This window comes from Setaria italica, chromosome VI (genome assembly GCF_000263155.2).
Source record: "Setaria italica strain Yugu1 chromosome VI, Setaria_italica_v2.0, whole genome shotgun sequence".
NCBI classification, from domain to species: Eukaryota; Viridiplantae; Streptophyta; class Magnoliopsida; order Poales; family Poaceae; genus Setaria; species Setaria italica.
This window is the reverse complement of record NC_028455.1, coordinates 7074031-7087094: the sequence shown is the minus strand read 5'-3', so window position 1 is coordinate 7087094 and position 13064 is coordinate 7074031. Positions and strand designations below refer to the sequence as shown.

General features: G+C 45.4%; 1 protein-coding gene across 1 annotated transcript; it reads left to right on the top strand.

Moving 5' to 3' along the window:
* Positions 1–7810: 7810 nt before the first annotated feature.
* On the top strand, positions 7811–10737 carry LOC101767097 (lysine histidine transporter 2). Its single transcript, XM_004972911.1, has 8 exons — positions 7811–7855; positions 8642–8790; positions 8923–9309; positions 9411–9804; positions 9989–10094; positions 10209–10300; positions 10469–10537; positions 10639–10737. Exons 1-8 carry the CDS (start codon positions 7811–7813, stop codon positions 10735–10737), a joined length of 1341 nt encoding a protein of 446 aa, XP_004972968.1.
* Positions 10738–13064: the final 2327 nt, after the last annotated feature.

Genomic DNA, 13064 nt, shown 5'->3' with positions numbered 1-13064 from the left:
GGGGGAATTTTTTTTTAAACCAACCAAGCAGGAAAGCTATCAATTATATTAATAAAGAAGAAGATCCAGACTGGACAAACAACAACCCGTAGGGATGACAACAAAAGAAACATAAAACTTACAACAGCTAAACTACGATTGAATATAAAAACTCCACCAACAAACAACTTTACTCAATCACGATATAAGCCACGGCAACACAACATCCTTAGCGAAAGCAACACCTAACGCAGAGACAAGGAAAGCTCTGCCAGTAGCTCCAAGAAGGCATGACCTTTCAAATCCACAAGTGGCTTGAGGTCATCCAGTGGCAACAATTTCTTTAGGCGATCTGCATAGTCTTGAATTACACCCTCGTTGAGCTTCCCATCATTCCGAAGAATACCCGAATCTTTAACACATCACGCTGGGCGACGCGGGCACTTCGACGAAGCGATGATCTATCGTAGGACTTGCATCGACGTCTTGCTATAGTGGACGGTGGTGAAGGGGTGCGCGTAGGAGGACATCCAAGCTCCTCGCCATTCCTAACTTTGGTGGACGGAGAAGAGATGACCTCTATCGGTGGATCCTCCATTATCATCTGAGCCTCTTCTACCTTGACCTCAACCATAGAATAGGAAGGGTTGTCTTTGATGGTGATGAGAAAGATGGGGTCATCAATTGTCCCATGTGCGTCTAAGATAGCTTCCTCATCATTAGATGCATCCTCTACTAGAACAACATCCTCAACTGATGTCATGGTTTGTAGCAAGGTTTGTTCTGTGGGCGAGTCTTGGTGCATCTCTGTAGTGGAAGTCCCAAGAGGCACCTGGATGGCATGCTCTGCATATGTCTTTTGGTGAAACTCTCTGTCAGACATCCTCGTGGCCACCTCATTTGTGATAGGGTCCTATGGCAAAGATCCTTGTCAGTATCTCATCAATGGTGGAGTTTGCGATGTCCACAAATGCAACATGCATCTTCGCACACCAAGGAGTCAGCAGAAGTGCAAACGGCTGCAAGAGAAGTGAGAATTGATGGTGTCGGAGAGCGATAAACTGGAGAACAAGGGCCGAAGAGCTTAGCCATGTCGGATGTCACGACACACTCCAAATGGTTGGCCACACGTGCTAGCCACAGTTTGATGGTAGAAGCCTCCTCCCTCAGTGGGCGCACTACTTCCTCCAAACAAACTGCAATCATGTGTTGAAGCTCTAATCACAACAACTCCACCAGAGGTGCAACCATCGACTGTAGGTTCAATGATGTCAAAGTAGAAGAGTCACAACAAATGAAGGTTGATGCAACGCAAACAGGGTGGAGGTGAACGGACGAGACGATTGCTTGCAGTGCAGGCTGCCGAAGCTCTGGAGGCAGGTGGTGTTGGTGATCTAGACTCACTCCTGGGTTGAGGCTCGCACTGGTGGTGACGACTGGAGGTGGAACTGCGGCAGAGGACAAGACGAGTGGTGACAACGCAGTGGTTGCAGCCAGCAATATGAAATCGGAGATGAAGGCAGACGAATGGGCGACGGCTGACTGAAACTGTGGGCAGCTCAACTTCTACAGGGTCGATGACGGCAGCGGCGCTCCGTGACCCTCATCGTCTCTTTTTGCTGCCCTGCGGGATCACCGGCAAGGGGCCGTGCAGGAGAGAGGCTGCGGCCATGAAGATGGCAACACCAACCTCATGGGCAACTTCCTGTTGGCTCCCATAGCAAGACTCCCGGAGAGCCTGCTAGGAGGTGGGCACCACTTGCGCTCACATCGTGAAGGAGCTTTTGGGCTGGGATTTGAGAGGGAGCAGAGGGGCGAGCTGAATCCGACGCTGAATCGGTTGATGACGGCAATGGTGAGGTGCTCCTTGATCTCCCCCTTCACACGTACCCTGAGGGGCTGCTGATGGGATGAATGGAGAGCACGTGTGGAGGAGAGTTCCGATCTATAGCCTGTTGAGGTGGAGGAGCCCAGAGCTGGGAGATCAGAGCGGCAGCGGCTCTATGGCGGCAGTGGCGCATAAGGGGGAATTAATGCTGGTGTTTGTTCTAGATGTTGAAGGTTTAATGCGATTTGTAGTTAGGACTTTGAAAGTGGCTAGACTATGATACCTGGTGAACTATGAATCTGAAAAGTATGATATTTGGAAGTTGAACAGTTCGCTTTTCATTCTTAGTCCCACGCCCTTGGCTTTCTTTCTTTCTCAAGAAGCTAATTATACTCTTCTTTCTTGATTATCAGGATGGCACACATATATACATACAATCACTCAGTAAAGTTTTGGAGGAAACGTGGTTGCCTATCTTAGCTCACCATGGGTGCTTGTTTATATAGGGCAATATGCCGCAAGATGTACATGAGTTGATGTGATTGTATCAGGCTCGGTTGCTCTACAACTTGTACAGGAAGCAAAGCTCTATCTCTATCTATATCTAACGCATATCGACCATGATCACATAAACTAGAGTTTGACTCTTATACAAGAGATTACACGAAACATCTATCTATTAATTTTGACACACTCCCCATCAAGTGTGCCTCCAATCACAACTACATACTAATAGCTGACGAAAGCAATCCTGGGTGTGTAAATCATAGGAACGAGGAGATAAATTGTGCTCCTTTCATTTAGGGTCCGTTTGGATGTAGATATTGAAGACATTGGTATTGAATTGAGTTCAATACCGAATCAGAGTAGTATTGGAAATGAGTTACAATACCAAATCTGTTGTTTGGGTGTATATGGAATTCTTAGTTGAAATTGATTAGGGTGGTAAATACCAATTCATGTTTGGATGTATATGATATGAAATCGAGAATTTACATCTTCTTCTTCATCTCTTCACCCTAGTCCGAGAGAGAGAGGCATCAAACAGGAAGGGGGATCTCAGCGAACGGGCAGGCATCCGCTGCCGGCTGCTGCTCCACCTAGACACGCGGGCCTCCGGCAGAGGGAGTGGAGGGCGGCGCAGCTTGCCGGTAGATGGAGGGGAGCTAGCGCGGCCCATTAACGGAGAGAGGGAGGAAGGGAGGCAGAGGAAGAGAGGCGGCGTAGCCTGCCGATGGAGGGAGGGGGTGGCCTGCCCCACCGACGGAGGTAGGTGAGAGGCCGGCGCGGCTCGTCGGTGGAGGGAGGGGAGGCCGGAGTGGCCCGCCGTCGGAGGGAGGTGAGGAGAGACTGGCGCGGCCCGCTAGTGGAGGGAGGGAGCGGTGGCGGCGCGGCTTGCCGACAGAGGGAGGGGAGACGGGGGTGGCCTGCTAGTGGAGGGAGGGAGCGGTGGCGGCACGGCTCGTCGGTAGAGGGGGAGATGGGGCAGCCCGCCGGTGGAGGGAGGGGAGGCAGGGGTGGCTTGCTGGGAGGGCGGCGCGCGTGGCTAGATGACGATCGGAGGGAGGGAGCTGGTGCGAGAGAGATGAAGGGGCGGGGGAAAGATGATTCTAGTGATTACAGAGCGCGTTGGGTCAGTATCGAGGGTGAAGGGGTGAGGGTGAGATGAATACCGGTTGGCATTGAGTTTGATTTCCAATTCTGAATTCCAGGACATCCAAACAGTCGGCGTTCGAAGCTATCAATTCTAATTCCCAATTCCGAGCTCCAATACTGACATCCAAACGGGGTGTTATGGATATCAGAAATACACAGTGGAGGTAACTGGCACAGAGGGGCAAGTTTAAGGGCCACCTGTGTCTTTAACTCATTATAAAATGACAAATGAGAATGGTTGCATTATACCGTGTATGTATCTTGGAGGGAAATAGATATGATGGCTAGGTTCATAGCAAACAGTATAGTCCCTCGGAATCCAAAACCATGGAATGAATACTCTTTGGGATGTCATTTTCTGTATCCATGCTTCTAACATAATTCATGAGGGGAAAGTCCTAATTGACCCCTCAAGTATGGCTAAAGTTCGGATAACTCACTAAACTATATTGTGGTTCAATTTACTCTCACAATTATATCATTGGTCCAATTGACCCCTTTAAGGTTCGTCTTTTTTTGTTTGTCCACACACAAGTAGAGTTTAAGATAAAATTTTTGCTAGGTGACAATGGACATCATAACTTATGTTAAAAAATATATTATGAATTTTATTATTGTTTTGATAGGCTAGGGCATCTAATAATAAATTAATCCTTGGTATATAAATTGTATGCAAAAAAAATGAAAATGTCAATTAAAATTTGATTATCAAATTGGTTTTTAAAAAATTGTCTTACAAACATGAAAACCATTTGTGTAGATAAGCCTTGAAAAAAATATTACAGAATTTTGGATTTTATAAATGTCTCCTAGTATGAAGTAGTTGAATCCATGTGTTACTTCCTTTTTCTCCTGAAAATATCAAATATTTATCACTGGAGGGATTAGTATACTACATATCTTTCCCCTTTCAAAATGCTATCAAAATAATTTGGCCAAAATTAATAGACACAAAAAATTGTATCCATACAACAAGAATAAGTAATGATTAATTGTATGTTCGCATTGGCAAAGCTCTAGCCCCAAGACTTTATCCCTAGCTTCATGAAGTCGTAGAGCTGGAGCTAGGGTACACCATAAGTGTATGGACAAGCTATTGTATCTCTATTTTAGATTAAGAAAACTTAAACAAAATTATTTTATCCTGCGAAACCGGACCTAAGCTAGAAATCTTGGGTGGTAGAGTGGATTATGAAATCAAAGCTTGCAGAATGTCCCTCCCCCCCCCCCCCCCCCTCAAATGTGGAGATCTCTCCATCCCCATTCTCTATTGTTGCTTCAAAACAGGATCGGCAAAAGCTATACCATCAGAGCTTCAAAATGGTGGCATATAGGCATGACAATGGATCCACATTCACATAGCTTTGGAAGTGTTTTGTTTTATCGCGACCAAAATATCACACTTCTTCAAATAAATGAAAATGCAAAAAAGGACACATTGTAGAAAACGAGGCCTTGTTCTATGGCTAGAAATTTTGTATAATTTCTGTTGTTTCTAATAAAATTGCATTTAAAATTTGATTTGCTGCTGGGCTGGGAAAATTGACATCTAAGGAGCAACCAGTTCCCTAGAGGTTCTAGTAGAGCTTTTGTAGTAGCGCATAACAAACAGGTCACATGATGATGCATAGTATGGGCCGGTTATGCAGTTCGATTCGAGCTATACATGCCACTTGTTGGAGAGTATAGATGGTAATGGACAAAATGGTGGTAGCATTCTCTCTTGGTTTGCATATTCTTTTCTTGGGTATTCAGAGCAATATAGAGAAGAGGTAGAGTATGGATGGAAGCCACTAAATAGAATGTAAATAGGCCGACACCATATTTCAATGATACATTGTTTATCTCTACTTCTCTAGTTACTTCCTCTGCGTGTGATTAAACACCCATAATGATCGTTGTCAAAAGATTACATGCAAATGGCAAGATGTTACACCAACTCACGCGGTTGGTTACACGAAAAGAATGCAAATACGTGCGTGCGTGCGTTGTGTAACCCAAGCCTCATTCTCTCCTTCGGTTACGTATTCAGAGAAGTGAGAGAGCTCTCCTATTTAAGTTGGTTTCCACCAACTCAAACTAGCAGTAGGACTATTGAATGCTATTGCACTCTTGCATTGGGATTCATTAAATGGGCCTCTCCATGGGCTATTTTTCCAACAATTTTATGCTGCAAACTTCACATCTGAGGTGGAGCAAGGTGCACCCTGCGAAACCGGACCTAAGTTAGAAATCTTGGGTGGTAGAGTGTATTATGAAATCAAAGCTTGCAGAAGGTCTCTGCATCCCCATTCTATATGGTTGCTTCCAAATAGGATCGCGAAAAACTATTCCATCAGAGCTTCAAAATGGTGGCATATAGGCATGACAATGCATCCATTCACATAGCTTTAGAAGTGCTTTGTCGTTACCAAAATATCACACTTCTCAAATCAATGAAAATGCAAAAAAAGGACACATTGTAGAAAAAATGAGGCCTTGTTCGATGGCTAGAAATTTGGTATAATTTCTGTTGTTCCTAATAAAATTACATTTAAAATTTGATTTGGTGCTGGGAAAATTGACATCTAAGGAGCAACCAGTTCCCTAGAGGTTCTAGATAGTAGAGTTTTTGAAGCAGCACATAACGAACAGGCGGGTCACATGGTGGTTCCCAGTATGGGCTGGTTATGCAGTTCAATTCGAGCTATACACGCCACCTGTTGGAGAATATAGATGGTAATGTCAAAAATGGTGGTAGTGGTTCTCTCTTGGTTTGCATATTCTTCTCTTGGGTATTCAGAGCTATATAGAGAAGAGGTAGAGTATGGATGGAAGCCACCAAATAAAATGTAAATAGGCGGACACCATATTTCAATGATACATTGTTTATCTCTACTTCTCTAGTTACTTCCCTCTAGTCATGGATAATTGGCGATTTAGACGAAACTCTTGAAATTTGACTATCAGTGGGTTCAAAAATAAAAAATGACGCAGTACACAATGGGGTTTTGTTCGAAAGATGAATATTTTATTTAATCTCTTTGCCTTTTTATAAAGCTATATACATTCCAGGAAATTTTGTTTGCTGCTGGGGAAATAATCGGCATGTGAGGTCCAGTTCACTTGAGGTTGTAGCAGAATTGTTGTAGTAAGGCATCATGAACAGGGTCACATGCATGCATGGCCAGTTATGCACAGTTCAGTTGGAGCTACATTGCATGCAACTTCTTGTTGGTATAAGTGGCTGGAGATCAGAGTAGACATACGGTGGTAGAAAAAACGTAGTGGCTATCAGATAGGGGCGTGGTTCGCCTGTTCAGTTCTTGTGTTCACATCCATTTCTGATTTTATGGTGATAATGTGAATTAACTGATTTCTTCTTTTGCTTCGAGTCCTCGATCAGATAACATCGCGCAAGTGATCGATTTTATGGCCATGATAAATTTATAAATATTAATTTCTTACAGCATCTGTAGACGTCAGAACAAACATGAATTAACCATGCTGCCTTGTAGACGTCAGAACAAACATGAATTAATCATGCTGCCTTATTTAGCTGTACTGTACATGACTGGGCTGCAAAATATGTCCTTATTTTTGGTTAACCATTCGGACATCCAAACCATTTCAAATCTAAAAAAAATCAACTCAAAAGTTGCAAATCTCATCGAATCCTACAATTTTCAAATAAAGTTTGTTTCCTTCGAGTCCGTATGAAAAAGTTATACATTTCTGAAACAACCTGAAATTCAAATTACCGTAATTAGAGGGTTGCATCTTTACACGATATTTTGTGTTGGGGACTTGGGATTGATGTGCATGGACGGGCTTGCTATGTGTGTGCTACACCATGTTAAAGTCGAGTAGTGCGAATTAGTTCTGAGAGCTGTCTCTTGCATCAAACACTCTTCTGTATGTAATGCTCATCATGTATCAATTCATGCATTTTTACGTGCCCGGCCGATTCTCGCTCGCTAGACAAATTAACGAGTAGCCAACTGACCGTGTTCATGCACACCGGCCTAAAACACGTCCATGTTCATGCTCACCTAAAACGCTTACGAGTCCAAATGCAGTGAGCCCATCAACAGAATGCACCAGTCCCCTGGTTTATTTCACCTCCACACAAACCGTTGCTGCGCTAGCTGGAGTCAACGGTGAATTGAACCACCCCGCGTTGTCAGTGCAGGGACGAGGCTCCCCTTCCATTTCAGCCCTATAAAAGGAGACGAGCCGGCGGCCTCTACCTCTTCGTCTCCCATCAGCCTCTCTCTCTCTCTCTCTCTCTCTCTCTCTCTCTCTCTCTCTCTCTCTCTCTTCCTTCCAGTGCCGATTGCAGAAGATTGTGTGACGTCAAGGACGGCCATGGGGACGCAAGCACCCGAGACCAATTTTTGTCCCAAGGTAGGGGTACCATCTCTCTCTCTTTCTCTCTCTCTCTCTCTCTCTTTTGAAATTTTTGTTGTTCCCTCTGGGTCGAACGTTGATTCCCACAATAAGGAGGGAGGGGGGCATTGGTAAACTTTTCCTAGAACCTTTTTTCTCAAAACAAAACCCTTTGTTAAAAAGTTTTTTTTTTTTTGGGGGGGGGGGGGGGGGGGCGAAGTGATCCTTTCCATCTTCCTTTTCTTTTATCTCTCTATTTTTTTTGTTTAAAGTAAAATGTGAGAAGACACACCTGATTCATAGGATCGGTGGGATACTTTGCCTTAATTGCGGGATTTTTCCTCTTTTTTTTGTGAATAAAGAACTAGCTGTTACCACCCTGGTCTTGATCGAGATGCGATATTGATTCCCCTTACTGTTATTACTTGCCATAATTTTTTACAGTGACTTAATTATCATTTCCATGCTCTAATCTCTGGCAATTCACTCTTGATTTACATATTATAAATATAACCTTTTAACTTCTGAGACAGAAAAGAAATCAACACTTGTTCATCTCACTTGACATTTAAAATTCAAAGATGCACTTTAATCCTGCTACTCATCTGTCGCTTAGTCTGCCCAAGTAAAATTTTACTGAAATTTACTGCTCTATATGTGGGAAACAGCAATCTCGTTGTTAGTGGTATCTTCACCTTGTTCTTGTCCAGTGTTGTTTGCTCCTTCGTGTTTTGTGTGCGATTAATCAAAAACTTGTCTAGAATGGCCATGCCAGCTAACAACAACAATGGCGGAAACTTGCAGGGTGAGAGGAGTGCTGGGGAGAAGGCGATCGACGACTGGCTCCCAATCACCTCATCCAGGAACGCCAAGTGGTGGTACTCTGCATTCCACAATGTCACCGCCATGGTTGGTGCTGGCGTGCTGAGCCTTCCTTACGCCATGTCTGAGCTCGGCTGGTATGTGTGTCATCTTCCTGCCATGGCAATCACTATAACTTAAATGATGATCAAACCGGTCTTCTTGTACTGCAATGACATTCATCAGAAAGACTAATATGTTTTCTATGATTTTCCCATCACAATTTGCAGGGGACCTGGCACCGTGGTGCTGCTGTTGTCGTGGATCATCACCTTGTACACGATGTGGCAGATGGTGGAGATGCACGAGATGGTGCCTGGGAAGCGATTCGACCGGTATCATGAGCTTGGGCAGCACGCGTTTGGTAAGAAGCTGGGGCTGTGGATTGTTGTGCCGCAGCAGCTCATCGTCGAGGTGGGTGGGGATATTGTGTTCATGGTCACCGGAGGAAAGTCATTGAAGAAGTTCCACGACGTGATCTGCGGCAACGAATGCAAGGACATCAAGCTCACCTACTTCATCATGATCTTTGCCTCTTGCCACTTCGTCCTCTCTCAGCTCCCCAACTTCAACTCCATCTCTGGCATCTCCCTCGCTGCTGCAGTCATGTCACTCAGGTACCATTTCAGTTACCCCATTTTAATGTAGCAGATCATCAGACAATTTTCTGAATACTGCATATAGCTGGAGCGATCACTGATACGAGTACTCATGGCAGTTATTCAACAATAGCTTGGGGAGCGACAGTACATAAGGGGAAATTGCCAAACGTGGACTACCACGTTCGGGCGACGACGACACTGGAGAAGGTGTTTGACTTCTTTGGGGCATTGGGCGATGTGGCGTTTGCATATGCAGGACACAACGTGGTGCTTGAGATCCAGGCCACCATCCCATCGACGCCAGATAATCCGTCCAAGAAGCCCATGTGGAAGGGTGTCATGGTTGCCTACATCATAGTTGCCATCTGCTACTTTCCTGTCTCGTTCAGTGGATATTGGGCCTTTGGCAACCAAGTCGATGATAACATCCTCATCACCCTCAACAAGCCAAAGTGGCTCATTGCCCTCGCCAACATGATGGTCGTTATCCATGTCATTGGGAGCTACCAGGTATTACATACATACTAGAGAGTAGGGACATCCATATGATGGGTAGAGCACTTTTATTGTGGTGGTTGAGTTATTGGCTTCAAAATCACCTCTGCAGCTCTTCGTCAGTAGATATCAGTTCCTCATGTCACCTCATACATGGAACTAAACTTTTACCATCTCTAATCTAATGCTTTTATTGCAGATTTTTGCGATGCCAGTGTTTGACATGATGGAGACGATCCTGGTGAAAAAGCTGCGTTTCCCTCCCGGCCTTGCGCTCCGTTTGATTGCCCGGACCACCTATGTTGGTAATGTTGCTCTCTGAAGTCTGAGCTGAATTTCTCAGTCTAAGTTATAAAGCTAGCTCTGCTCAACAAATAGATGTGTCCCACTGATCAAACTGTGTGTGTCGGCTTCTGCAGCATTCACAACGTTTGTAGCCATCACCATCCCCTTCTTTGGTGGATTGCTCGGTTTCTTTGGTGGATTCGCCTTTGCACCGACAACTTACTTCGTAAGCTCACATTGATCTCTGTTTCCCATTTTTGTTTTCAGAATGTCATCGAACGTGAACTGCGTTGTCTATTCCAAACACAGAGGCTGCAGTATGCAAAATCCTATAACCCATCAAGTCCTAGTAATATGATTTGAAACCTGACAAAATCTATCTTGTTTCTGCCAGCTTCCCTGCATCATGTGGCTTGCAATCTACAAGCCCAAAAGGTTCAGCCTCTCATGGTTCACCAACTGGGTAAGGAACATGAACTAATCGACCAATCCCCTTCCTTTGTTTCTGCAACATAATGTCCCTGACTGGCCATTATTTAATCATCTATTTCTCCATGTTTTCAGGTCTGCATTGTTCTTGGAGTGATCCTGATGATCCTGTCACCGATCGGAGCACTCCGGCAGATCATCCTGTCTGCCAAGACATACCAATTCTACTCGTAAACTATCATCTTTCGACTCATGAACGTTCAAGAACTCAATCACAGTGTCTACTGCGAGTTTTCCGTTGTCTGAAATAGAAAAGGAGATGCTCATAGAACCAAGACTCATGTTGTGAGTCCTCACTTATTGGATTAAGTCAAAGGTTTCGTGGTGAGTTAATCATATACAGACGTACTTTTTCGCTAGACTATTCTAGGGTAAACATGGCTGTGTGTGCATAAGGGAGAATGACAAACCGTCAAATCATCGTCATGCCTAGAGCGTCAGAACTCATAACAGCCTGTGTGGCATCATCATGTACAAGGACGGAGAAGGCATCCAAAATTCCAAGCAGATTTAACCATATCTTATTTCCGTGTCCAATCTCAGTGGCGGGCGCAGGATTTGGACTATGGGTATTCAAAATTGAAGATGGCAAGAAAAAAAATGACAGACTAAATTATAGTTTTATAACACATAATAATTAAGTGGTAGCAGCATCATTGATTAATAAAATTTATCAGAAATTGAAATTGTCCAGCTACTAATGATCAACATATCAAAGTGGCAACATGTGAAATAAATAGAGGCTAAAACAATAAAATGGTAACAAAGATTACAACTTACAAGCTATAGGACAACTTCTCCGGTTCAGGTTGTCTCTTCTTTGCAGCAGCCCTTGTCATGAAAATCCTAAAATCAGTAGCGGCACTACCCTTCCTCTTCATGGTTCAAACCTAAAAGTTACACAATTTTAAGTTATCAGATATTTACAATTTCACATTGAACTAAATTCATGAGCATCCACATTTTACAAGTTGATGTGCTATTCCAATTTGACATACAATTGAAAATGCTTACCTCAATTTCACAAACAATCAGAAAAATCAGCAGCTCATAGAATCACAGATTCACAAATTTGGGGGCAGTACTGAATCGGACGGCGGCCAGTATAGCACGCCCGCGGCCCGCCGCCGCCTGCTCGCCGGCCGCCGGCCCGCCGCTCCGGGGACCAGTGGCGGGCGCGCGTGCAGGGCCTGCAGGCCGCAGGCGCCACGCCGCCACCTGCCAGCTGCCGCGCCGGGCGCCGAGCGCGCCGCGCGCACCGCGCCGGCCGCCCGCGGCCCCGCGCCCGCCGACGCGCCTCCGCACTCCGCAGTCCGCCCTCCGCCCCCCAGCCGCCGCCTGCTCGCCATCGCCGGCCGCCGTGGAGCCGCCGGCCCGCCGCAGCGCCGCTCTGGCCCTGTGCGCGTGCAGGCCAGGTGCGCCGCGCCGGTCGCCCGCGGCCTGCCGGCTGCCGCCGACGCGCCTCCGCCCCCCCTCCCCCAGCCGCCGGGCGCCGCGCCGCCGCCTGGCCGCCACCGCCGTCCGCCGGCCGTGAATCCCTACCCGTGAATCCCTAGCGGCGGCGGCTGCCTGAGTGCCTGTTGTGTTGCGTCACTTGCGTGCTCAGGCGTGGGGGGCCGGGGGAAGCACTCAAGTGGGGCAATGGGCCGGATGGGCCGGTTGGCCAGTTGGGCCAGAGAGGGAAATTGACCTCCGGTGGGCCTTTTTGAGAGAAATAGGTGTGATACTTCTATATTTTTGTTTTTTCATACATATACCTAAAATACACTATATATATATGAAATTTTTTGGCAAAAATAATGGGTATTCAATTGAATACCATTGAATCTACGTGGGCCCGCCCTGTCCAATCTCAGTTTAGCTTCGCGTTTTGTCAGCAAATTGACCACTTTCACGGGAGGCCGATTATAGTTGGAAGCATATGCTAGCAATTCCACGGGAAGAAAAGTCTGAGTCTGCTTTATTATGATCAAAGGACAATGGTTCACATAAAAAAGGAACAACAATCAGTGGAAAATAAAACAAAACCATATTGAACACGCTATCAATGTTCAATAAAGTTGAGTGAAAGGGTTTAAGGACTACCGCGCACAGCTTTATTTCCATTATTGTAGGAAGCATGCATGGTAGAGATTCCGGGGCAAAGAAAAAAAAATCCAAAACTGTTGTATTAACAATATTCACAGAAATTAAACAAATTCAGTGGAAAATTAAACAAAATCATATGGAACCAGGGCTTGATGAACCTCAAAGATTTTTCAAGATCCGTGTGCCTGACGCGAGTATTCTTTAGCGTACGTGACTCCCTAACTTTCAGAGAACAGCAACCAAAACACTTGATAGGTCAAGTCGATGATGTACCAAGCAGAGACTTCTGATCAAACAAACAGCTACTGTTTTCCACAACGGCGTTTCATCGACGTTTCATCCAGCTAAACTGCAAGGAGTAAGATTAGACAGGGCGTCATTTTCAGCATCAAGTAGATTGGGGTTTGCAAGAA